The sequence below is a fragment of the Lissotriton vulgaris genome, chromosome 7 (assembly GCF_964263255.1).
Source record: "Lissotriton vulgaris chromosome 7, aLisVul1.2, whole genome shotgun sequence".
Taxonomy (NCBI): domain Eukaryota; kingdom Metazoa; phylum Chordata; class Amphibia; order Caudata; family Salamandridae; genus Lissotriton; species Lissotriton vulgaris.
In genome coordinates, this window is record NC_141695.1 from 42,724,423 (window position 1) to 42,752,124 (window position 27,702).

Below are 27,702 nucleotides of genomic sequence, written 5' to 3' on the forward strand. Positions count from 1 at the left end.
AAAGAAGGGGTTAGGAAAGAGTGGGAGCACAAAAGATGACTAATGTTAATAAATTAAATAGTAATTAAGAACCAAAAGTTCAGCAAATTGATAAATGGTACTAAAGAAACACAAGATGTTCATAAAGAGTTCACAAGAAGAAAAGAAAAACAATAGCAAATGTCACTAACAAACTTTTGTTGTTGAATGACTGTTAATAGACAGGAGTCTTGGTGTTGGAAAACCACAAGATGGCACTGTTGTAGTGATTCTGCCCTTCAATTAAATCCAAGTGTCAGAAATCAAAGTACTGCAAAACCCATTGAAATCAGAAATAAGGTATTGTTTCAATGAGAAGCTTTTAAAGATTGAAAACTGTCACAGGACCGGAACATAGAAAAAAACCCTTCAGCACACTTACACTTGGCTGTAACATGCACAAAGGATGTTCACGCTATGAAGAAGGTCCGCAATGTGAAAGGCATACCAGATTTTTGTGCTAGTACAACTATAAAGTTTACCTGCTTGTAAACACTGGGAGAGACACACGAAAAACTTCAGTCACAGAAGAATGAGCTGTTGCCTTTAATTAAACTCAAGATGTCTCCCACGCTACGTACTCAACGTAAAAGGCGTAACGTAGCGTGAAGATGCAAAAGTAAAGGAAGTCTTCTTAACAGTGGATGGAAGAAGTCGAACGTTCGCGTGTCCCGGATACCAGTTAAGCAGAAACACGAGATGAAGTAGAGCCGTTGGTGAGAGCAGTTGCAATTTGATAAATGCGGTATCTCTGGCTAGGGAGCTCCCCAATGACAGTAATGTATTTATCACTTACATGAATTCCTTTTCGCATGTAACTTTAAAGAGTTTCACAAAGCAGCGAAAACTTGTAGGAAACATATAAGTAGAGGCTTCGAAAGTTACTAAAAGCCTCAAAGAAATTACTGGTTACAATGAAAGCCCTCCAAAAAACAGTCACCTCCACTGTGATTAAAAGTATTGTCAATGATGATTTGTAGACAGCATTAAATGTGATAAATCACTAATTAAAATGTCCATGAGATATCACAAAAGCAGTCGCAGCTTTACTCAATAGCACTTTCCTCATGCAAAATTAGGATTAATAAGTGAAAGAGTTTAAGAGCCCGCACCGAAGTCTCCCAACCAACGTGATGAGATATAAACCTCATAACCTTAAAAGTGAGTGTTGAATGAAGCACCAGAGACTTGTGGTGGTTCAATCGTGGGTTTATTGTGGTTAAGAATTAAAGTCCATTACATCCAAAACCAGAGCAGTCCAGTCGTGAAGAGGCCAACGTCCAGAATGACGTTTAGGGAATCTTCACGACTGAAGGGCGGCATTCCAGAACACAGAACATAGAACTAGTCTTGTGGTTGCAACCACGGGACTCTTGGCATACATAAAAGATACAGAAAGGAAATGTGAAATTATGAATATATAACATCTTCCCCTCTTGAAAGGGTAACAAAGAAAACATTTGCAAATACAAATCTACTCCAAAACATAGTCTCTCAATCTACAAGACAACTGTTTTAAACGAACAGCTCTTTTGGTTGCCACTTGAGGAGACTCCTCCACAACTGTATCTGATGGTAATGACAAATTGTCAGAGACAACAAACTGTGAAGATACAGATGTTCCAGGATTCTCTTCCAAAGGTAATGACAAATGGTCAGAGACCACAGGTTGTGAAACCGTGGAAGTTTCGAAGACAGGATTAAAAGAAGGAGGTTGCTCATAAGTTAAATCAAACCAATCACAGTGCTCTGACTCCGAAGTTGCATGCTCTTTGATAACATGGACCTGAAGTGGAGATATTTTAACAAGAACCCGCTTGTTCCACCATCCCTTGTCATAAAGAAGAGCTGAAGCTTTACTGACTTGTGTAACCAAATTTGGAGAAGAGAATTTAGATTTCCCTTTCAAAACTGTTTTAGGATTTTTAATGAGCACCATATCCCCTTTTTGCAAGTGCTGATCAAAGGAATGTTTGCCTTCGTCAAAACGTAATTTCATGGAATGTTGTTTAGCCTTCACATGTTCTTGAATACAGTAAGAGTTATCAGACAAATTACAATCCTTATGTAACCAACTAGGATTGAGAAATGTATTAACTTTCCTTTTCCTAAGTAAAGTAAATGGTGCAACACCGGTTGTAGAGTGTGGAGAGGTATTGTATGCCCATACTTTGTAATGGACAAAAGGCAAAGGATTTAGCCTAGAGGAAATCGCTGTTTTTATACCCTCCTTGATTATACGAATACACCTCTCAACCAAACCGTTAGAAGAGGGTGAATACAAAGCAACTTTGTAATGAGAAATATCATGACTTTTAAGATAAGAGCACATTCTTTGGGAAACAAAATGAGTACCATTGTCAGTAACAATGGTTTTTGGAAAACCTTCAACATCAAACACAGATTGTAAAAATTTTACAGCATTTTCAGTTGATGCCGAATTGCAAAAAGAGTAATACAACCATTTGGTATAGTAATCAACTAAAAAAATTAGATACTTGTTTTCAATTGGTAAAACATCATATGGACCGGAAAAATCCAAACCCACTTTGTCCCATGGACCTGCCGGAAGAGGAACAGGACATAAAGGAGTGGAAAGTGTTTTCTAATGTTTGTCAGAGACTATAAATTGGGTACAATTATCAATCCTTCTCCTAATGTGAGAATCCATGGAAGGCCACCAGTAAAATTGTTTGATGCTTTGACAAGTTTTTACAATACCAAGGTGTCCTTGATGAGCAGAACGAATGATATGATCTCGTACTGACTGAGGTGGAAAAAATACATCATTACGCATAACCATGTCATTAACTAAAGAAAGTTCCTCAGACACATTTACGAAACCTTTTAAATCAGAAGACAGGGTTCTGCGCTCAGGCCATTTGTTAACAATAAATTATTTTACCTTAGAGAGTGTAACATCACTTTCAATAATTCCATTGAACCTCAGAAATAGGTTGACATTTGGCAATTGCATCAATTGTAGCAATAACACACTCAATGTCATCATCAACAACAGAATTATGTAATGTATGTATACTTGTAAAGCGCACTGTTACCTCGTTACGTGGTGTCCTGGCGCTGTATACCGCTGGGGAACCCGTCTTGACTTTCCCTGTGAGTGGGCAACCCCAAGGTGAAGCCAGGCATCCCTGGCGCTGCTAGGGCCGTTGTGGAGATTAAGCAAGCTATTGCCCAGAGTTGCAGAGTGGGACCCATGGTTAGCGTAGGCACCTAGGCGAGAATTATCGAGTCCGCGGACATTGACCCAAGACCCTGCCGCGTCGGGAATTGAACCCTGGTCCCGGGCCGACCTCTGCTTCAGGGTCTGCCGCTTCTAACCAGTGAGCCACACTTCTCCGGCATTCTTGAGAGACAATCTGCCCTGAAATTCTTGCCCCCAGAGATATGCTTAGTGACGAAATGAAATTTGTAAAGTTGTGTAAGAAGACGAACAAGTCTAGCAGAAGCCCTATTGGGAGTACTGTTGGAAAGCATGTGTATAAGGGGCTTGTGATCCGTGTAAATCTCAAACTCAGGACCCCAAATGTAAGATTTGAATTTTTGTATAGCCGAAACTCAAGCCAAGGCTTCTCTTTCGATTGTACTGTTTCTAGTTCCGGCAGAAAGAAGTGTAATGGATGCAAAGGCAACCGTTTGTTCTTTGCCTTCGACCCATTGTCCCAAAATGACACCCAACCCAGTGAGACTGGCATCAACGGTGATAAAACACTTCGAACCATCTGAAAAGGGATGCAAAGCTGGTGAATCCTCAATAATCTTTTTAACTTGCTCAAAAACCTTTTGCAAGTCTTCTGACCAGGAAAACTTCACTCCCTTTCTTAAGAGCGCTCTCAACGGCTCAACAATCTGTGCATAGCCATGCACAAGCCTTGCATAATATTCTGATAAACCCTGAAATCAGCGAATGGCATCTCTATCTTTAGGAGGTATGGCATCTCTGATTGCTTTTATTAAAGAGAACCTGGGTTTAATGCCATTGGGAGAGAGTGAATGGCCCAAGTAATCCAATTCTTGAACCCCAAACTTACATTTATCATGCCTGACAGTCATACCAGCTTTTTCTAACACTTGTAAAATGGTGTTAAGAGTGTGATTATGTTGAACAATGTCGTTCGCATAAATCAAAATATCGTCCTGATACGCTTGCACCCCAGGAATATTTCGCAATAAGTTGTCCATCAGTTTTTGAAAAATGCTGGCTGCCGAAGCCAAACCAAAAGGAAGCCTAAGGTACTTGAAAGCACCAAAGGGCGTAATAAAAGTTGTTAATTCTTGAGATTTAGGAGATAAAGGAATTTGGTGATAGGCAGACCTAAGGTCCAGGAGGGAGAAAAATGTAGCCCCGCCCAAATTAGCCAATAGGTCATGAATTTTAGGTAGAGGATGGCAATCCACAGTTATATTATTATTCAGTGAGCGTAAATCAGCACACAATCTCATCTCCCCAGATTTATTGCAAACTAAAACTATTGGGGAAACCCATTCGGATGAATCACAAGGTGCAATGATTCCTTCATCACATACATTTTTCAAAACCTTTTTCAGTTCATCTCTTGCACTCAATGGAAGAGAGCGAACCTTGTGAATAACAGGTTGAGCATTGGGTTTTAGTCAAATTTCATGCTTAAAACCCAGAACTGTACCAACCTTATCCTTAAATAACTTTGGAAAAGAACTGAATAAGTTATCCATTTTGAGATTAGGAAAAGACAGATCTGAAACAATAAAGTTCCCAGAATCATTACTAGTGTAGTAATCATGAGGAATATCACCTAAAGCCATAGGTTGACCTGAACCGGGTCTGAGAATCAAACCCATTCTGGCTTGATCAAACCAACCCAAAATATCTCTGCCCTTAAGAGCGACATAAACTTTCGTGAAAGTGTATCTACCAAGACATGCAATGTTTGAATAAAAGAAACCTAGCATGTCGATATCCTTCTCGCCAAAAGCTTTAGGATTGACGTCAGATTTGCAAAGAACAACTTTTTTACCCCAATTGGCATAAAATGTGAGGTCTGATAAAATGGTGATAGGTGAACCAGAATCAGCTTTGACTTTAATTGGCACTGTACCAACCACTAACTCACACCAAGGACCCTTAATGCTAGAAAATTCAACAAAATCACATTCAATAGACAACATGACGTCATTCAGTCTGGTTGAGCAAGATTCTAAATTTTCCTGAAATTCAATATTATTGACTCTAGTAAACTTTTTGCGACCCCTGAACACAGATGGAAAATGTCCAATTTTTTTACATGAAGGACATTATTTTCCAGATGCTGGACAAGCAGGCAAATTACCAAGATGATTTCTTGAACCGCATCTATAGAAAAAGACGGGTTTCTTATTCTGTTGCCTTGAAGAATTGTTAACAAGCTCAATGGAGCCAAAACTTGAAGCTTGATCAACCATATGAATACAAGGTTGAGAAATGCTTTCTTGCAAACTTTTAGGGGAATTAGTTGCTCGTTCAATCCCTTTTGCGATATCAATTGTTTCAGACAAGGAGGGATTTTACAACTCAACAAACGTTCCTGAATTTTTTTAGAAAAACAAGCAAAAATGAACTGGTCTCTGATAGAAGCATCTGTACTTGCGCCAAAATCGCAGGTAGAGGCCAGAATTCTGAGTTGAGCAATATAGTCTTCTACACTCTTATCTATACTTTGTTTACGTTTGAAAAAATTATGACGTTCCAAAACAATACTGGGTTCATCGTCATATTGTTTATTGAGTCGAGCAATGGCTTCTTGATAAACGTTCCAATTGTCACCAGAATCACCAGAAGGAGAAGGAATGTGAGCAAGATTCTCAAAAACTTGTTGAGCAGCAACTCCTAGACAACCATAAAGAATAGCAACCTTGCGAGGAGGGTCAAATTTAGTGGCGTCAATGGCTACCAAATAGTTCTCAAAACCTTTGAGCCAGTTGCGCCAAATGAGAGGAGGCTTGCCTGGAGTCTGCTAAAATGGAGCTGGCGTTTGAAACTGTTGAGAAGAAGCCATGGTGAAAAGGACTTTATTTGTATCTAAGGTTGTAACTCTGAGAGTGGGTTGTAATAAAAATAAGAAGAAAAATATTAAAAACTGTTTTTGCGCGTTGAAGAACAATTAAACAGTGACAGGCAAGTGAAAAATTAAAGCGTGCCTATCGCTGAAGAAAAGCTTTGAGAAAAGGTTGCAACCACGAGACTCTTGGCATACATAAATGATACAGAAAGGAAATGTGAAATTATGAATATATAACAGTGAGACGTGCGAAGATTGCTCTAAAATATGAGCTCACTCAGGGACCTTTAAACTTTTAAATTGGTATGAGGTGTGTGTGTGGCAGTGCTCAAGTTAAAGTTCATTGTCCCAAGAGTAAGGAAAGTGTACTCACATTAAGTAAGAGTTGAAATGAAGAAACCTTTATCCATTCAGAAGGTAAAATCCAAACATGAGAAAGTTAAATGTTGTTGTTGGATGTTGGGATCAAGTTCTTGTTGCATGGTTTGAGACCGCAGCTCGTCGCCAGTGTAAAATTCAAGTTAAAATGGAGACGAAAGGCTCTTTGTAGTAGTTATGTAGATTAACTTTAATTCAGTATAAATGATCCAAACCATCCAGTAGCTAGTGTCAGATGCAACTGACAGTAATGAACAGTAAGATCACCACACCAGGTTCACCACCTTCAAACATACGGTACACAAGATGGGTACAGAAATATGTTAATGTAAGAAACGAGTAATTGCACAATATTACAGTGTCTCAAGATAAAGGTTCTTACTTGTCTTTCTACTTATCTTTCAGGTTGTGACCAATCCGGAGACTTTGAAGATGAAAGCAGGAGTCGATCAGGCAGTCTCCAACAGAAGCAGACTCTCTTGAAATCAGGTAGGTTCATAGCGACATTGGGCAAGTAATAATTTTGCTCACGAAGAAAGATTGCCAAACAAAGACTGTTTGAATGGGCGTGGCTTTTATACATCTTGCAATCAAGATGGCAGGTAAGACTTTCTTGAATGATCCAGAATGTGCTGGAATGTTCCCGCTTGTTCCACATTGCCTAGAAACTGCATTGTTTTCCATAGATTCCTTCCAGCAATCATAATGGAGTAGAATGTGGCTCAAGCAGTGCCATTTGTTACAATTTAACATTCTCATTTCGATCATAACATAAACATAGTTTAAGCCAGCTGCTCAGATCCTAATGTTGCCCACATCATGTCTTTAGTATCTTTTGCCTTCTCGACGCCCGGAACTTTGGAGTCCAGGCTCTTTCTATGGAGGTGGATTGGAATTGATGTTTGGGTAATTTTCTAGCTATTATATGGACTTTATTGGTGGTTGCGACAGTATGCCCCAAAAATGTTTTTGTTTGGGTGTAACCTGTGAAATCTGAGGAGTTGAGGGGCATGGGGACGTTTCCCACTGGTTCTGTGACCTCTCTTTGAAATGCACCCAATCCACTACATAAAATACTTGACCTTGCCTTTGTTTGGAACCTAACATATATTTGACTTTGTATTCATGTTTCCCTTCAATTTCTCTTCGGTTGGTTTCTGTAATCAATCAGGTCTCTGTATCGCAGGACTTGAGCATAGTTACATGGAACCAGTGTCTATATACCTTTTTTTGATCAGCTCTCATTGTAGATGACCAAAAACTGCATAGAATAAGCAACGTGGTCTTTTGTACCCTCAAATGAGCAGCAAAATCTCAATCGTGTGACTATTAAATTGTTTGTTCTTGAAGGTCAGTGCATGTATATGTCAGTACATTGGTAAAGCAAACCTCCCTTCTCATTTCCTGTTGGACCTTTAATTGCACCCACTCTTGCACCATCAATTCTTTTATTTGTATTCGTAAGATATGGAACAAGTCCATGCAGGTCGTTATTACAGCCAGTTCTTTAGACTTTTTAGCCTTCTACCATCAAATCAGTGGTGGTTCTGACTCAGTAATCTCTTCTAATGGGGAATAATCTCTTGATAAGGCATCTGACGAATCGTTTTGAGTCTCAGGGCAATGTGTTATTGAGATATTGCAGTCAGAGAAAAATATGGACTATCGTAACTGGTGAGGTGTTAAGGCTCTTGCAGATGTATGAGGACCAGCGTAACTGGTGAGGTATTAAGGCTTGTGCAGATGTATGAGGACCTGTAAAGAAAAACAGTGGTTCTGTCGGTGTAAAAGCTATTTCTTAGGTTCCATGTTTAAATATCGAAAACAAAAATATAGTCAACAAAAATATCGATGTAAAAATATTGATTACAAAAATATCGACCCCCTATACTTAAACAGGTAAGTACAATAATATCGACTCAAAAATATTGATGTAAAAAATATAGATATAAAAAATACCGACAAATAACTTAACTTAAAATAAATTAATTAAATCACATTAATATTATTAACATATTAAATTAAATTTAATATATATTTTAACTAATTATAACAAATAAACTTAATTTAATAAATATAAACACAAAAAAGTGTACATATACATATATTTACTTACATACATTTTATTACCTATTATCTTTATTTAATTTATAAACTTTATTATATAAAAATAAAATAAAACATATATACAAAATTTAAAATAAAATATTAAATATTTAATTAACACATTAAACTATAAAAAAATATACATACATTTAATAACAAAATAATAACATTAGTAGTTAAAACATTGGATAGCGGGAGGGTAAAAATTACTATTCCCACTCCAGTGAGTGCAACAGTAGCAAAAGCGCTGGATAGCGTAGGGGTAAAAATTACTATTCCCACTCCAGTGAGTGCAACAGTAGGGAAAGCGCTGGATAGCGAAGGGGAAAAAAGTTACTATTCCCACTCTAGTGAGTGCAACAATAGGGAAAGCGCTGGATAGCGTAGGGGTAAAAATTACTATTCCCACTCCAGTGAGTGCAAAAGTAGGGAAAGCGCTGGATAGCGTAGGGGTAAAAATTACTATTCCCACTCCAGTGAGTGCAACAGTAGGGAAAGCGCTGGATAACTTACGGGTAAAAATGTACTATTCCTATTCCAGTGAGTGCAACAGTAGGGAAAGCACTGGCTAGCAAAGGGGCAAAAATTACTATTCCATCTCCAGTGAGTGCAACAGGAGGGAAAGCGCTGGATCGCGGAGTGGTAAAATGTACTATTCCCACTCCAGTGAGTGCAACAGTAGGGAACGCGCTGGATAGCGGAGGGGTAAAAATTACTATTACCACTCCAGTGAGTGCAACAGTAGGGAAAGCGCAGGATCACAAAACAATAATAAACAATACTATCAAAATTTTTATTAAATTTAATTCCCAATTTTAACATAATTAATACATAAATGTACATATATGATTAATAACAAAGATAATAAAAAATAAATAAATTACACATTATTTAACACTATAATATCCACAACACACACCTAAAATTGATTACACAATTACATTTAATAATTACTAATTAATTAATGAAAAGTTAATGTATTATTATTTTTTAAGTAATCAATAAAAAATTAATTACTTACCAGCTTTCACACCATTTACACATATAAACACAAGACATCTAACATTAATTACACAATTACAATGATTAATTACTAAATATTTAATAGTAATGAATTTTAAAATATGTAATAATTAATCAATAAAAAATGTATTACTTACCATCCTTCACACCCTTTACACATATAAACACCACAACACACACCTAAAATTAATTAAACAATGAACATAATTAATTATTAATTGGCTGATTGAAATTAATTAGCAACTAATTATTAAACTATTATTAATTAATAAATTAACAAATTAATTAATCAATTAATTTTATATCATTAAATTACTTCCCACCCTATTCCCCTATAAACCTACAACCCGCTACGGAACTAATAACGCAAAATTAAATTTACAATTAATTATTAACTAGAAAAATTCTAAAACATATAATAAAATGACAAAAAATTCGTATAAAAAACACTAATATACATAACATTAATAATAAATCGATATTCTTGTCAACTATATTTTTGTAATCAATATTTATTGCAACTATATTTTTGTAATTGATATTACTTACTCGTCAGTCGATATTCTTGTCCTCTATATTTTTGTTGTCGATATTTCTTCCAAACGATATTTCTGCAGCGACATTAATGTCCCACGATATTTCTCCGTCGATAGTCCTGCTCTGCACCATTTCTTATACAAATGATCAATTTACAAAGTTATTATCTACAATCTTCAAATGTTCGTATCTGAGTTTAGTTTAAGGAACACACACAAAGTACAAAAGCGACACACGTTGATGGGTATTATGTTATTTTATATAAATTGCATCATTTATATATACCCAAACAATTTATAAAAACTGTCAAACTTAAGGTGAAATATAAAGTGATACGTGTTCAAGTGACATATTGTAAGTGTAACATAAGTTGGTGGTTTTTATGTACAAAGTGACTAAAATATGTACAAGGGAAAAAGAAGACTAGAAGGCCAGAATAGAGCAGAACACCAATGACTTAGCCACTTAAACAAATTAATAATTTGTGCGCAAAGCCTTGATCTGGACCAAGAAATATCGTTGGCGTTTCAACCCAAGGTATGCACTACTAAGTACTAAGTCAATGTGGGTCTTCATCAGGACAACGGTGGGGGAAGAGGGATCACAGCCTGCAGATAGGAAAAAGCATGAATCGGGTGTGTTGCATACCTATACACTTAACATTCTATGATAGGCAACTCTGAGCAGTGGCAACAACTCACCTGCCGATGCCCAATTAAGCATAAGGATCGAAAATGCACTATCTTAGCCCCATCTTGGCAATTCTAAAAACATAGTGAAGGGGCGGGATTGGTATTTACAAAGATTTCTGCTGATACCCATCTAAAGACTCACACTGCGTGTTTATGGCTCTGATGGTCGGGAACTCACCAAAGTCGGTATGATGGCAGGAGCGGTTATTAATACACCCGCTTGTCGGAAATGCTCACTCGTCTTTATTTATTTAATTTTTATTGAAAGTACAAAAGATAAATACAGAGATAAGAAACCTTTCAATCACGTACCCCCCTCCCACCCTCCCTCCACCCACCAACACTTAAAACATCAAAGTAGGCAATGGCTAATGAGTAACCTATTAAAGGTATTCAATGGCTAATGTATTAAGAGTCGAGAACACAGTGTGAAAAGGGTAAAGGGACGGAGAAAGAAATAAAAGAGGACGAAAAGAAAGAGAGAATGGCTGATAGAGATTAGATATGATAATATATTATAGTTTATACCATCAAAGCTTATTTATAGCATCAGCAATATGAATACGAAGAATGTCTCATCTAAAATCAAACGGATACAAACACTTTATAACCTGCACCTGCCCTTCCTTGGGCGTGGCCGCACACGGCCTTCTGGGCGCTGTAGTTTCAATGCAGGTGCGGGTTATGAAACACAAAACATGCTGTCACCTCACCTTACAGACTTCAAGCCACTGAAGAAGAGAGTAGGCTAAACTCTCGAAACGCGTTTGGCATTTTGAATAATTGAAGGCATTTCCTGCTTGCAGTCCACGAGAATGCTGCAATAAAATGGTGTTTGAACAAATCAGCTTCCGAGTGGCCAGTCGGATTTTGGGTCCTGGATTGTGAGTGATTTTAGCGGCCTCCCGGGTCGCGGACTGAGCCCTTCGAGCTAATACTTCGACCTGAGCTGACACCATGAACAGGTACAGCGTTCAAAGGCGGAAGGGGTGCGAACGCTATCCAGGCGTGTGTGTGCGCCCGCACCTTATTGCATCAACTAAACAACGTGGATTAAAGGGATGTATGACGTTACAACGCATACTTTTACTCCGCATACCATTACAACGCGGTATTCACAACGCATACCACTACAACGCATAGCGCTTTGGGGTGCTGGATAGTGGTAAGTATAATTTACTATTCTAACTCCAGTCCCCGTGGACCCTAGGGAAGGTGTTGGATAGTAAATTAAACTTACCTCTTATCCTAGAGCGCCCCCCAGCGCTATGCGTTGTAATGGTATGCGTTGTAATGCCTGCGTTGTAGTGGTAGTGCGTTGTAAAAAATGCGTTGTAACAGGTGAATACCGGATTAAAGGCAGGACAATCAACTTTCACCCACTTGGGATATTAATATGTTTAACTTTGATGAAGTGCACATCCACTGGGATTTTATAGCATTGAAACTGCAGCGCCCAGAAGGCCGTGTGCGGCCACGCCCAAGGAAGGGCAGGTGCGGGTTATAAAACACAAAACATGCTGTCACCTCACCTTACAGACTTCAAACCACTGAAGAAGAGAGTAGGCTAAACCCTCAAAACGCGTTTGGCATTTTGAATAATTGAAGGCATTTCCTGCTTGCAGTCCACGAGAATGCTGCAATAAAATGGTGTTTGAACAAATCAGCCTCCGAGTGGCCAGTCCGATTTTGGGTCCTGGATTGTGAGTGATTTTAGCGGCCTCCCGGGTCGCGGACTGAGCCCTTCGAGCTAATACTTCGACCTGAGCTGACACCATGAACAGGTACAGCGTTCAAAGGCGGAAGGGGTGCTAACGCTATCCAGGCGTGTGTGCGCGCCCGCACCTTATTGCATGAACTAAACAACATGGATTAAAGGCAGGACAATCAACTTTCACCCACTTGGGATATTAATATGTTTAACTTTGATGAAGTGCGCATCCACTGGGATTTTATAGCATTGAAACTACAGCGCCCAGAAGGCCGTGTGCGGCCACGCCCAAGGAAGGGCAGGTGCGGGTTATAAAACACAAAACATGCTGTCACCTCACCTTACAGACTTCAAGCCACTGAAGAAGAGAGTAGGCTAAACTCTCGAAACGCGTTTGGCATTTTGAATAATTGAAGGCATTTCCTGCTTTCAGTCCACGAGAATGCTGCAATAAAATGGTGTTTGAACAAATCAGCTTCCGAGTGGCCAGTCCGATTTTGGGTCCTAGATTGTGAGTGATTTTAGCGGCCTCCCGGGTCGCGGACTGAGCCCTTCGAGCTAATACTTCGACCTGAGCTGACACCATAAACAGGTACAGCGTTCAAAGGCGGAAGGGGTGCGAACGCTATCCAGGCGTGTGTGTGCACCCGCACCTTATTGCATCAACTAAACAACGTGGATTAAAGGCAGGACAATCAACTTTCACCCACTTGGGATATTAATATGTTTAACTTTGATGAAGTGCACATCCACTGGGATTTTATAGCATTGAAACTACAGCGCCCAGAAGGCCGTGTGTGGCCACGCCCAAGGAAGGGCAGGTGCGGGTTATAAAACACAAAACATGCTGTCACCTCACCTTACAGACTTCAAGCCACTGAAGAAGAGAGTAGGCTAAACTCTCGAAACGCGTTTGGCATTTTGAATAATTGAAGGCATTTCCTGCTTGCAGTCCACGAGAATGCTGCAATAAAATGGTGTTTGAACAAATCAGCTTCCGAGTGGCCAGTCGGATTTTGGGTCCTGGATTGTGAGTGATTTTAGCGGCCTCCCGGGTCGCGGACTGAGCCCTTCGAGCTAATACTTCGACCTGAGCTGACACCATGAACAGGTACAGCGTTCAAAGGCGGAAGGGGTGCGAACGCTATCCAGGCGTGTGTGCGCGCCCGCACCTTATTGCATCAACTAAACAACGTGGATTAAAGGCAGGACAATCAACTTTCACCCACTTGGGATATTAATATGTTTAACTTTGATGAAGTGCGCATCCACTGGGATTTTATAGCATTGAAACTACAGCGCCCAGAAGGCCGTGTGCGGCCACGCCCAAGGAAGGGCAGGTGCGGGTTATAAAACACAAAACATGCTGTCACCTCACCTTACAGACTTCAAGCCACTGAAGAAGAGAATAGGCTAAACTCTCGAAACGTGTTTGTCATTTTGAATAATTGAAGGCATTTCCTGCTTGCAGTCCACGAGAATGCTGCAATAAAATGGTGTTTGAACAAATCAGCTTCCGAGTGGCCAGTCCGATTTTGGGTCCTGGATTGTGAGTGATTTTAGCGGCCTCCCGGGTCGCGGACTGAGCCCTTCGAGCTAATACTTCGACCTTAGCTGACACCATGAACAGGTACAGCGTTCAAAGGCGGAAGGGGTGCGAACGCTATCCAGGCGTGTGTGCGCGCCCGCACCTTATTGCATCAACTAAACAACGTGGATTAAAGGCAGGACAATCAACTTTCACCCACTTGGGATATTAATATGTTTAACTTTGATGAAGTGCGCATCCACTGGGATTTTATAGCATTGAAACTACAGCGCCCAGAAGGCCGTGTGCGGCCACGCCCAAGGAAGGGCAGGTGCGGGTTATAAAACACAAAACATGCTGTCACCTCACCTTACAGACTTCAAGCCACTGAAGAAGAGAGTAGTTCCGACGACCCTGTACCCCAGTGTATTTCGTAAGTGCTTCTGGGATCCTTCAGTGTGTGTTTCTTTCAAGGTAATAAGCTTGGCTCCTAAAAAATGTAAACCCTGAGCTACTCTCTGCCTTTTCATGGCATCATTTAGACCACAGATGTTAAAAGACTAAATTTTCAAGGAACATTGATTATTTATATTATTTGACATTTCATGGCTGCTTTTCTCCCAGACGCATATCCTGTGCCGTCTTGCATTTGGTATATCCCAAAGTATACTTGTTCTTTTACTTGTTTGCACATTTTTTTCCCGTTTCCTATTTTTCTTTCTCTTGTTTTGTGATTTACGCCTCTTTTTTTGTGTTTTTTTCCATTAGCCAATATCAGTATCGTGAACCCCACCACCAGCATCCGTTTGTGCCCCCCATATACCCCCTTTACTCCCCCCTCCACAATTGGAGCAATCAGGGAAACCCTGAATGAAGGCTGTCAGTTGGGATACATCACCGCTAGCCTATGCCCTAGATTAAACGGAAGATATAATCGGCCTTATACCTCAAAAACAATGTTTAAGCTTCCAGGGACAAATCATCAAAATTCGTAAAAGCAATCTGAAAACCCTATCAAAGTATTAGAGTTGATTTTTCCTGACTTAAAAGTTACGTTTTTATTGATAAAATGTTCTTTTTTTTTCTTCCTTCATTTTTTACCCCCTTCTTGTATTGCAAAAGTCAGGTTTAGCAAAAAACTTTACCCCATTAGCCCCTTTTAGAGAGTTCGGACGGACCTGGTCATTCACAAATTATCTTAGGAGAAAGTTACCAAAGTACATAAAAAAAGCCCTAGGCTTCCCATCGGAAGGGTTGCTGCCACTTCTATTTGGTTTGATGTTAAAGGGGAATCGGCGTGCACGCTGGATTTCATAGTCCCAGTTCTAGTTTGTTTGTGTCAGGAAAGTTTTGCATAGTAATTGTACGATGTAGCGCCTTGGGTCATCACCTTCAACCCCTTCCGAAATGCCCAGCAGTCGGAGGTTATTCCTGCGCTGTCGATTTTCTTGTTCCTCCATTTTCATCCTGACACGTACTAGACATGCGTCATGAGCCGACCCCTGGTTCTTCAAAGTGGTTACTTCATTTTTCTAAGCTCTCTGCACGGCTTTCGACCATGCTAACCCGGTCCCTTGTATCCGTGCACAGTTTGTTTAATTTCCACAGGCACCCCTGTAGCTTTTTAGCTGCCCCTTTAGCGGCTCGATTGTCACAGCAATCCTCTTCTTGAAACCCTTGATAGAAGCCAAGACTGAAGATAAAGAGGTTTCTGTCACATGTTCTGTTACAATTGTACATTTAGCATTTTCCCAGATGGATTTCTGTTCATCTTTTCACATGGGAGATAAGCCACTTGTGAATTTGAGTAGTCCCATTTGAGCTGGCTCCATCTCTTAGAGGGGTTTCTATTCTTTACCTGACTTTGTACCATCCCTGTATTTTTAGAGAGATCAATACTAATGTCTTCACTAGAGCTAGAGCTGGCTGGTTCTTCGTCAGAGGTGGCCAAAGAGCCGCCTGAGACCGAATCTGAGACCGAATAGAAATGTACAGCACCAACTTCTGGTGACTAAGGGGCTCTAAGGCCAGGATTAGGTTCTACTCTGAGGATGTAATCCGTAATACCTTTTGTAAGGTGGTTGAGCCCAGGCTCGCTTGTGGCCATCATCTTAATAGATATTGGGTCTAAGGGGGTAGCAGTTTCTTTGGAGGGCAGCGCAGGAGTACATAGATTGACGGGTACCTTTTCCAAAGTCACTGGGTCCTCTGTACTATTTTGGTCTAGGGACTTGACTGCTTACCGAGAAAAATCTCCCATTTGTAGAAGAATGCCACTTTCTTGAGACTCCCCCGGGTTAACTCCAGGGTTCAGGTGCTCCTGTGCTACTGTAAACAGGTGATCTAGTTCGGGCCCTGCCCGGGGTGTGGGGGTTGTTGTGTCATTCATAGTAGTGTCAGGATTAATAGATAATGTCTTAGGACCTGCAAGCATTACTACAATTGTAGGTTGAGAGCCCTCCTTAACCCCCTTGACCCCCCCACCTCCTCTGATTTTTCCTGCATCCCTTTTTAAACAATTAGCTTCCCTTTTACCTTTTATTGAGCTGTCCAGTGGTATGTATGATGTTACAACGCATACTTTTACAACGCATACCTTTACAACGCAGTCCATTACAACGCATGCCATTACAACAAATTGTCTAAAAACTACCTTTACAACGCATTCCATTACAACGCATACTACCTTTACAACACATACCATTACAACGCATACCATTACATTGCAAGTATGGTAAGTATTGGATAGTGTGGGGGTAAAAATTACTATTCTAACTCCAGGGGGTGCAACAGTAGAGTAAGTGTTGGATAGTGTAGGGGTAAAAATTACTATTCTAACTCCAGGGGGTGCAACAATAGGGTAGGTTTCGGATAGTGTAAGGGTACTATGCGTTGTAATGGTATGCGTTGTAATGACTGCGTAGTAATGACATGAGTTGTATGCATTGTAGTGTCATGCGTGGTAATGGTTGCTTTGTAATGGCATACGATGTAAGGGATGTTGCGTTGTAATGGTAGTGCGTTGTAATGGTAGTGCGTTGTAAAAGTTGCGTTGTAAAGGTTGTTTCCCGTCCAGTGCAGCAGCCTCCCCTGAAGTAATGTTGTTCGACGTGGGCGCAGGCTGGGGACCTTTGGCTTGTTGGTTTTCACAGCTCTGGGGCCCCTGGACAACATTTGCCGCTTTTGATATAGTTTTCTGTTTATAAAATTCAATCCTGGACTGAACACCAGTCGAGTGGTACAACACCAGAAGGTAGCAAAAAAAACTAAAGCGCTCTTCCTAGCACATCGTGACTTTTTCTTTTTTTCATATGTCCCTGGATTTGAGAGCAGAGGTGTAACGCTTGTGTCCTGCTCTCTCTCTGACTCAAAGGCAGGGACCCCAGAAGGAGCGCTATGATCGGAAGCACAATGTAGCAGGAAATCAGGAGACGGATGAAACAAAGTATTGTTTCCCCCTGTGCTGTGTCTCTCCCGAAGTTAAAAGCGAGTTCCAGTCTTCTTCAGGCTGCAGAGCGGAGCAGCTGCACTCGCATTCCGCTTTCCTTCAGCCTCAACATCTTGAATCAGTCCCCATGACCGACACCCGAGATGCACGGCGTGTGCGGGTGAGCGACGAGGAATCAAATTGACACCATCTTGCTCCTTTTCCCTTGATTGATACCATTTCAAGAACTGGTCAGACACTCGTCTTTAAAAGCGCACTCGGGCGCTTGATTGTGGTGAAGTGAATCCCAGGCTGGTTCTGTTAAGAAAGAACCGGGACGGGAATTATGATTAGACACACTGGTTCGAACAAGTCGAACTAGACCATTCGCACCATTACGTGATTAAGGCTCTGATGGTCAAAAACTCACCAAAGTCGGTATGATGGCCGGAGCGGAAATTAAAAGACCCGCTATTCGGAAATGCTCGCACTCAGGCACTTACTTGAGGTGATGTAAATCGAAGGGCGGTTCTATAGAGAAAGAACCAGGAGGGAGATTAGGACCCCCTCGTTCAAGCATATCGAACAATGAACACTCAAACCATTTCAAAAGAAAGGTCTCTTCGAAATCACTTACCTAGATTTATTGGTTTAGGCATTCTCAGGCATTAGTCCTGGCAGAACGCTGCAATTTGTCAGGGACTCTCCGTGGCAGACCAGAGATAAGTCTGTCAAAACGTGAATAACGTACGCGTGCATGTAGCGTTAAGTTGAGCAGCAGCTGGATGCTAGCCAGCCCGGTTGCTAAGCAACCCACTATTTGGCCATATAGAATGCGTGAAAAATGATGTCACGTAGATATCACGACAAATAGTGTGCAAATAGTGTGCATACAAGAGTCAGTTTCAATTCTATCAATTGTGGGAGATCAAAAGCACAGTTGCCTATCTACAATGGAAATTTGGAGATTATACATTCGCGTAATGTTATGAAGCATCACATGCTGGTTACTGACCGATTAAATGCACATTTGTTGAAATTAAGGGTGCTCATGCAGTCTATGTGAAATCAAACGTTAAACCAAACAAAGTATTAATTTACTAACCTATCTCACATATCTGTCAAAAGTGCAAATACAATGAACTGTTAAAACATTATTTACCGACAGTGCACCATTGTAGTTGTACTATGTACTCAAGCAACATTTCAGTCAATAATGCGGAAATACAGGCTAGGCGCTCATGCAACATGTAATTATGCAGATGTAAAGCCTAGCATTGTTGTAATTGTGCCAGTCGTTAATGCAACATTACACACATATGATATTTGATACATAGACTGTCTGAAATTATACTTCTGTAGTAGGGGATCTCTCTGTATAGTCATAATCTAGTGAATAGTCCCGCCCATGTGCGTGGACCCCGGAGCAATCAAAAATAATCTCTTAAATTGTCAAAACATGCAGAACTGCAAAGACACTTAAGAGAGAATTTAAAGACAGATAATGCAGCCTATATCCACAGGCTACAGTGTCCTGTACTTCAACTAGAAATTCCCCCAAAATAACCACACAAACAGCAAAGCTTGCCCAGTTTCCTCACAGAGAAAACTTGCCTCTACCAGCAATAGCCTCTGGAATGATAGAGAGGAAGGAATGGACAGACAAGCCCCATAGGCTGCCATTATGTGGCTGAAATAGGATACTGTGCCTTTAAGAAAACTTTCCAGAACTCTCTCAGTATCCCAGAATGCACAGCAGGTCCCTTTTACTTTCAGTTCTTTTTTCCGGCTCCTGCTAGCAGGACCCTGGAGCATTGAGCTCTCCCTTTCAAGGGTTTAATTGGTGATTTTTTCACTTTTTCTTGTGTGTAGTGCTTGTTGTTAAGTACTAAGCCCTTTTTCTTCACTATATTGTCAAAATGCCTGGCTTATTTGACAATTGCCCAGAGTGTGATAGAAAAAAGGCCAAATCCGACCCACATGGAGTGTGCATCGTCTGCCTCCCCTCTTCTCACCTCCCAGAGGAGTGTGAAATCTGCAAGACCCTCTCTGTCAGGATCCTGAGAGAGAGGATGAAGATCAGGCTCCAAGGCCTCGAGGAATGATGCCAGAAGACACAAGGTGGGTCAGGGCATGCTTCATCTGCCCATGCTGAGGCCTCTGGGGGGCTCCCCAGGGGCAGGAAGTCCAGCAAGCGTCCCCATTCTCCACCAGCGTGGATTGCGTCGACTGGGGCGTCGAGGGGGATGACAATGGTCTGATCCCCATCTCCCCGGGGCTCTGGGGAGAAGCGGCGTCGACGTTCGGTGTCGAAAGAGCTGAACAGAACACCGTCAACAGCATCGTCGTCGACATCGTTGAGTCATCGATGTCATGAAAAGGCCCGGCGTCGCCGCTCGCCGTCGAGGCGATACCGCCATTCGCCGTCGGCGAAGAGGAGAAGATCGGCGTCGAGGGGATCCTCGCCGTCGAGGAGGCATTTGCCGTCGAGGAGGCGTTTGCCGTCGAAGAGGCGTTCGCCGTCGAGGGGGCGTCACCGGTCGACGTCGAGGAGGTACCACCGGTCGACGTCAAAGAGGCGATACCGGTCGACGTCGAGAAGACGTTCCTCGACGTCGAGACGGCGTTCTTTGATGCAGAGGAAGCGCAGGAGGAGTCCTGACGCTAGGAGGTCGCCAATTGGTTCACCATCATCACCAAGGAAGAAGACACAGTCACCGGGCTCGGTTTACTCAGTGGTGTATACGCCTACTAAACCTAGGACGCCTACCCCTCCTCCTTTGCCGCAGGGTCCGCCTCCTCGGAACCCCACCCTGCCTCCACCACCACCGCCGCCTCGTGGGCCGGCTACTTGTCAGTCACCGCTGCCTCAGCTCCCACCACCGCCTCTTCCCTCTGTTCCTCCACCTGTCCCTCCACCCAGGACGGCCTCGTTGCCACGCTATCCAACACTGCCGAAGGGGACTCCTCGGCTGAGGGTCCCGGCCAGGCCAGCATCGCCTGCTCCTGCGAGGCCTGCGGATCGGCTGAGGCCGAGAAGATCGCGCTACTGCTTCGGCCGGAGAGGGAGATCGCGGAGCCGTGGCCGGTCGTCATCTCGATCTAGACGACGCCACAGGAGGCGCAGAACCAGATCCCACACAGGCTCTTCCACCAGGGAGAATTCACCGACGCTGTCGGAGTCTCCAGGGACGAGGGTGTCGCCCGTGGACGATATCGTCTCCTTCCAGGAAGTACTGTTGAGGGGCACGACTAAGCTAGGGATTACGGTGACGGTGCCAACACATACTACGTCCCGGATCTTCGAGACACTCACAAAAAGCATTTGTCTCGACCGCTATTAACGTTGGTACCCGGATTGGAGGAGCCCTCCAAGGAGTTGTTCCTCACTCCAGCGGTGATGAAGGCAGCCCCCTCCAGGCTCCTCAAGAAATACCGGGCCCCCGAATCTGACCCGGCTTTCCTTCAAATGGACCCAACACCAGACTCCGTTATCGTGGCAGCGGCTAAGAAGCAGCATGCCACCACTCCTTTTTCGACAGTGCCGCCTGATAAGGACAGCCGGTGGCTTGATTCGGCGGGCAGAAAGGTCTGTGGGACGGCATCTACCACCATGAAGGCTGCAATTGCCGGGGCTCTGCTGGGGCGATATGATCGTGCCCTATCGGAATCTCTCCAGCAGTGCGCTGAGCTCCTCCCTCGTGACAAGAAAGAGGACTTTCTGGAGATATTAAACGAGGGGATGATGGTGTCTAACCAGATCATCAGCGTGGCGGCTGATGTATCTCTTCTGGCGGCACACGGATACTGCCATGGCATCGATCAATGGCGTCGCGCTTGGCTTCGCCTCACCTCACTCAAACCGGAGGCGCAACAGCGGGTGGAACCTGCCTTTCTCGGGGGAAACCCTGCTCGGCAAACATGCGGACGATGAAATGGCCCGTATGAAAGCAGAAGCCGAAACCCTGATGGCTGTCGGGTTAGAGAAGCCTGAGAAAAAGAAGAACTACCACCCGTTCCAGAGACGGTTCAGAAACTCAGGCAGAGGGTGGGGGCAGACTTCCGGACAGCAGCAACAACAACAGCAGCAGTTCCGGAAGCCCTTCCAGAAATGCCAGAGGAAGCCAACAGTCCGCAACAGCGACCAAAGGCCTGGCCGGGTCTAGACCCTGAGCGTTTACTTCCCCCACATCCGTTACCCACTCCGGTGGGGGGAAGGGTTAAATTTTTTCTGGCAGAGGGGAGAAAAATTACTCAGGACAGATGGGTGCTGAATATTGTTTGCAATGGATACAGTCTTCGGTTCACCAGCCCGCCTCCAGCTATTCCGCCGGTCAGCTCGCAGTTTCAGCTGCGCAAGCTCCAGTCAGAGGCCGACATTCTATTAAAGAAAAGGGCGATATAAGACGTACCTCAGCCTCAAAGGGGAAGAGGTCTGTACTCACGGTTCTTTCTTGTCCGCAAAAAGGACAAGAACGAGTTCAGGCCCATTCTGGACTTGCGGCAAGCAAACAAGTGGATTCGCAGAGAGAGATTTTGCATGCTGTCGTTGCAGCAGATTTACCCTCAGCTGCAGCAGGGAGACTGGCTTTGTGCTATAGACCTACAGGATGCGTACTTCCATGTGCCCATTGCACAGAAACACAGGAAGTTCCTGCGATTCCAAGTCAGCGCCAATCATTATCAAAACACAGTACTGCCATTCGGGCTGAAGTCTGCGCCCAGAACGTTCTCGAAGTGCATGGCAGTGGTAGCGGCACCCCTGCGGAAGAACAAGGTGTTTGTCTACCCCTACCTGGACGACTGGTTGATCAAGACCTCCTCCTTCTCGGAAGCTCAAGCACACTTCCAGAAGACGTGCGTTCTATTGAACAAGCTGGGGTTGCACATCAACATGTCCAAGTCTGTCCCGACTCCGGTTCAATGCATACAGTACTTGGGAGCCTCCATCAATACGCTGTCAGCAAGCGTGTCTCCTTCGGAGGAGCGACGGTTATCACTCCTTCGGAAGGCTCAGGCTCTTATGACCGCTCCTTCCACAACAGTGAGGACAGTGTCTTCTCTACTGGGGTCGATGGCCTCTTGTATCTTCCTCACGCCCGGCTGCACATGAGACCTCTGCAGGAGTGCTTGGAGGATCAGTGGGATCAGAGGACTGGATCTTGGGACGACATGATACGTCTGTCTCTGCATGCTCTTCAGTCTCTGAAGTGGTGGTGTTCAGCGGAGAATCTCCTCAGAGGGGTTCCCTTCCACAAGGACATTCCCGCACAGACGATCGTGACGGATGCGTCTCTCCACGGCTGGGGAGCGCACTCCGGAGACTTACAGATTCAAGGGACGTGGTCTCCGTTGGAGTCCACGTACCACATCAATTTCCTGGAAATCAGAGCTGTTCACTTGGCACTGAAGGCTTTTCATCCTTCATTTCAGACCAACTCTCTACTTGTACAGACGGACAATACGACCACGATGTATTACCTCAACAGGCAGGGAGGCTCGAGATCACGCACTCTGTCGCAGGAGGCACAGGCGATCTGGCACTGGCTTCTGGCCAGAGGACTGACGATAACGGCTACTCATCTGCCAGGTGTGCAGAATGTTCAGGGGGACGCACTGAGCAGACTGATTCAGAAAAACCACGAATGGGTCATAAACGATGAAGTGCTAGTAGAAGTCTCCGTAAGGTGGGGGACTCCAGACGTAGATCTGTTCGCCACCGCCGAAAACAGCAAATGCAGAGACTTCGCCTCCAGGTACGACCAACAGGGGACGTTGGGGAATGCCCTATGGATCGACTGGTCGAAAAACTTTCTGTACGCTTTTTTCACCCATTCCCCTGATTCTGGCCGTGCTCATCAAGCTGTCCCGGCCCAGGGCCCAGATAATATTGATCGCCCCGGAATGGCCCAGGCAGTGGTGGTTCACGGACCTACTTCACCGGTCTCTCCTTCCTCACATACGGTTGCCGTGCAGGCCGGACCTTCTCACGAAGTTCGGGGGGCAGATGGCGCACCCGAACCTCTCGTCTTTGAGTTTGGCGGCATGGCTCCTGAGATAGTGCAATATGGCCATTTGAATCTACCCGAAGATTGTATGGACATACTGAAGGAGTCAAAGTGACCTTCCACTAGGACTTCTTATGCTTACAAGTGGAAGAGATTCTGCATCTGGTGCAACTCCAAGAACTATGACCCTACGACGTGTAAGGAGGATGTCATCCTTCCTTATCTTCTACATTTGGCGCAATCTGGCCTTAATTTTCATTCCATTAAGGTTCATCTCGCTGCATTGACTGCCTACAGGAAATGCCCTTCACAGAATTCCTTCTTCCAGATCCTTGTGATCAAAGATTTTTTGGAAGGCTTGAATAAAGTATTCCCTCCTGTCCGGCTTCCTTCGCCTTCATGGGAACTGAATGTGGTGCTGTCCAGATTGATGAAGGAGCCTTTTAACCCTATTCATATGGCTTCATTGCAGCACCTGTCCTGAAAGGCGGCGTTCCTCGTGGCCATTACATCGGCCCGCAGGGTGAGTGAAATTCAGGCGTTGTGTTGCCAAGAACCTTATACTGTATTTCATGCTGCTAAGGTTGTTATGCGTACTCACCCTAAATTTCTTCCCAAGGTTATTTCTGATTTTCATGTCAACCAGACTATAACTTTGCCTACGTTTTTTCAGAATCCTTCATCTCCAGCGGAAAGGTCTTTACATTCCCTGGATGTTAGGAGGGTATTGAAATTTTATCTGGATAAAACCAAAGTTATTCGTAGGTCAGACCAATTGTTTATCAATTATGGATCAGTCAGGACCGGTCTTGCTACCTCCAAGCAGTCCATCTCTAGGTGGATTGTGTCCTGTATACAATTGTGTTACCAAAAGGCTAATAAGACCTTAGGGGGTAAACCTAAGGCTCGTTCCACCAGGAGCAAAGCTGCCACGACTGCTATGCTGCGTAATGTTCCAATTGCAGAAATCTGCAGGCGACCACTTGGAAGTCGGTCCATACATTTGCTAAGCATTACTGTCTGGACACTGATGCCAGGACAGACGCTCAAATCTGTTCGCACAGTAGTGGTATTATGTCTTTTCTCCACCGCCGCTTTGGTGTGGGGATGGGCGTGCCATTCTATTCACTAGATTATGACTATACACAGAAATCCCCTACTACAGAAGGAGTAGTTTCTGTCCTGTAACTCCAGTTCTGTAGTAGGGGTATCTCTGTTATAGTCATAAGCGCCCGCCCTCCTCCCCGGTGGAGTAAGATATTCATGTAAGGAATGCTACAGGTCTGGCGTGTTACGCCTTCAAAAACAACTGAAAGTAAAAGGGACCTGCTGTGCATTCTGGGATACTGAGAGAGTTCTGGAAAGTTTTCTTAAAGGCACAGTATCCTATTTCAGCCACATAATGGCAGCCTATGGGGCTTATCTGTCCATTCCTTCCTCTCTATCATTCCAGAGGTTTTTGCTGATAGAGGCAAGTTTTCTCTGTGAGGAAACTGGGCAAGCTTTGCTGTTTGTGTGGTTATTTTGAAGTACTGGACAGTGTAGCCTGTGCATATAGGCTGCATTATCTGTCTTTAAATTCTCTCTTAAGTGTCTTTCCAGTTCTGCATGTTTTGACAATTTAAGAGATTATTTTTGATTGCTCCGGGGTCCACGCACATGGGCAGGAGACTATTCACTAGATTATGACTATAACAGAGATACCCCTACTACAGAACTGGAGTTACATGACAGAAACTACTTCATGTAGGATTAGGCCACATTAAACACATATAATGTATGAAACAATAGCCCTTAAATGGTACGTGTAAGCTTAGGTCACTTAGGTGTTATAGTTGGCCATTTGTCTTGAAGTCTCCTCCTCTAGCTCGTTGAGTCCCTCCATTACCATATTAAGGGAATGGATCCGCCTACATTCCTTGAAGTTGAGGGCCACTGATACGGACCCTCCTCTCGGATGGGGACAGATTTTCTCAATTACCCACCATCCTATGCTCTCTGCAGGATGGTTATGTGTCACAAAGTGATCTACTAAGGGAGATCTCTGTACCTTGCAACTTACCCTACTCATGTGTTGTAATATTCTTGCCTTTAATTTCTGGGTGGTCTGTCCCACACAGAGTAGACCACAAATACAACGGATGGTGTATATTATGTTGGTGCTATTACAATTGGAAAAATGCAACAGCTTGTGTGTTCTGTTGTTATGTGTGAAAGTGGCTCCTTCAATGGTCAGGGGGCACGCTTTACATTAGCCACATTTATGATGTCCAGCTGTAGGTGGTAGGCCCAGATGGCTCCTGGGATCCAGTGGTTTAGGGGGTTCAAGGTATGCTTTGACCATGTTATCTTTGACATTCCTGCCCCTTTTGAAGGCAAAGATAGGATCTTCGGTGGTGTTGAGTTAGCTAGCAACTAGATTCCAATACGTTTTCACAATCTTTTTTTATATCATTGCTTTTGGTATTGAATGTTGGCAAACATACGATGTTTTCAGTCTTCAAAGATTTTTTTATTAACTGTAGTAGTTTGTCACGAGGACAATACCAAGCATGTTTGCAAGCCCGTTTCAATAATCCTGTCGGATACCCTCTCCTCCAAACGAATAGTGAGGGTTTCAGTTTCTTTAAAGAAATCTGTCTTTCGTGTGTAATTCCTGCAGAGCCTTAATTACTGGCCATATGGTAAATTGTCCCTCAGACCTTGGGGTGATGTGATTCGTACTTAAGCAATGTCTTTCTTTCAGTGGGTTTACGGTAAAGATCGCAGAACAGGAGGCCTTCTCCTACTCAGAAGGTCAGGCCCAAGAAATCAGTAGCCTCATTGTTGCTAGTCATGGTGAACTGAATGTCCCTTGTTCTGGTGGTTAGCTAATCCTGGAATTCCTTAAGATCGTTGTCAGTGCCCGACCAAATCATTATAACATCGTCTATATAACGTTTCCACACTGTAATCTGGTTTATGTAAGGATTATCATGGCTGTACAAATGTTCCTCCTCATAGTCACCCATGAAGATATTAGCCAGGCTCGGGGCGTAGGTGGCACCCATCGCAACGCCCTTGCACTGGTAATAAAATTTATTCTTGAAGATGAAATAATTCTTCTTCATTGCAATTTGCAACAACGCAACCAGGAAGTCAGTTGGTATCCAATGTGGTATCGGGCGATAGTCCAATATGGTTCTGACCACATCTAGTGCCTTGTCTTGGGGGATGGACGTATAAAGTGAGGACACGTCAAGAGTCACGAGTAGTTGAGTTTGGATATTGTACGGTTGACCCTCCAGCAATTGAATGATATGCATCATATCTCTTACAAACAATTTGGTTTCTGGAACCCATGGTTGCAAGAAATAATCGATGAACTGGTTGAGTGGCTCCAGTATGGACCCACAACCAGAGACAATTGGTCTCCCTGGCGGCTTCTCTAGGCTCTTGCGTACCTTGGGTAGTGTGTATATTGTTGGGATCCTGGGTTATTTTTTATTCAAGAAGTCACACTCTGGTTGGCTCAGGAATACCTCCGACAGTCCATCTTTGGTTAGCTCAGCAGTTCGGTCCTTGGGTGTGGGGCGGTAGCTTTCTGTCACCCCTAATTGAAGCTCTATTTCTTCTATGTAGTCAGTAGTATTCTGTAGGACTACTGAACCGCCCTTATCCGCTGCCTTGATAACAATGGATATACTCAAGTAACATTCAACATAAGGTGAAAGATAAGCTGTAACCAGCAGGTAATTCACCCACTTTATTTTCGTAAATAGACACAGGGAGGAGGTGTTCACATTGCACTGATACTCATCTATTTATGTTTATCTAACAGAATACAATGGCCCCTGAATCAAACAGAGAATCAGAAGCCCTGATGAGAGCCCCATTAGTAATACTGGGTTTTGAAACGCATTGGCATTTGGGCACTTGTTTTGTCTTATAATCCCTTTGTTTTAGTAAAGTTGCAAAGTGGTAGTGATAAATGTAATTTATCGCTATTGCATAAAGATATTGGTGCAGTATTGTTTGCTGTAAATGTTGCACATAATTTTTCTGTCACATTGGATGTTTTGTATATATGTATATTCATGTTTATTCGTTTGGAAATGAATAGTGTAATTTTTTATTTTCAGACTCTTCTAGAATAATTAAAAACCGAACTTCGAAATACAAAAGAAAAGGTTAAACAAATAACCAGATCCAAGTGATTGATATATTGGGTCTGTCCGTGTGTCTGTTTAAAGTGAA

The 27,702-nt window shown here is 43.2% G+C and overlaps 1 protein-coding gene across 5 annotated transcripts in view; it reads left to right on the forward strand.

The window, feature by feature from the left end:
- Positions 1-27,702, forward strand: part of LOC147700662 (uncharacterized) — a 334,569-nt gene that overhangs the window by 131,402 nt on the left and 175,465 nt on the right. For all 5 annotated transcript variants that reach the window (XM_086929722.1, XM_086929724.1, XM_086929725.1 and 2 more), the window contains one exon: positions 6,840-6,923. In XM_086929722.1, the coding sequence (XP_086785848.1) occupies positions 6,840-6,923 (84 nt within the window). The remainder of the gene's footprint in view (positions 1-6,839; positions 6,924-27,702) is intronic.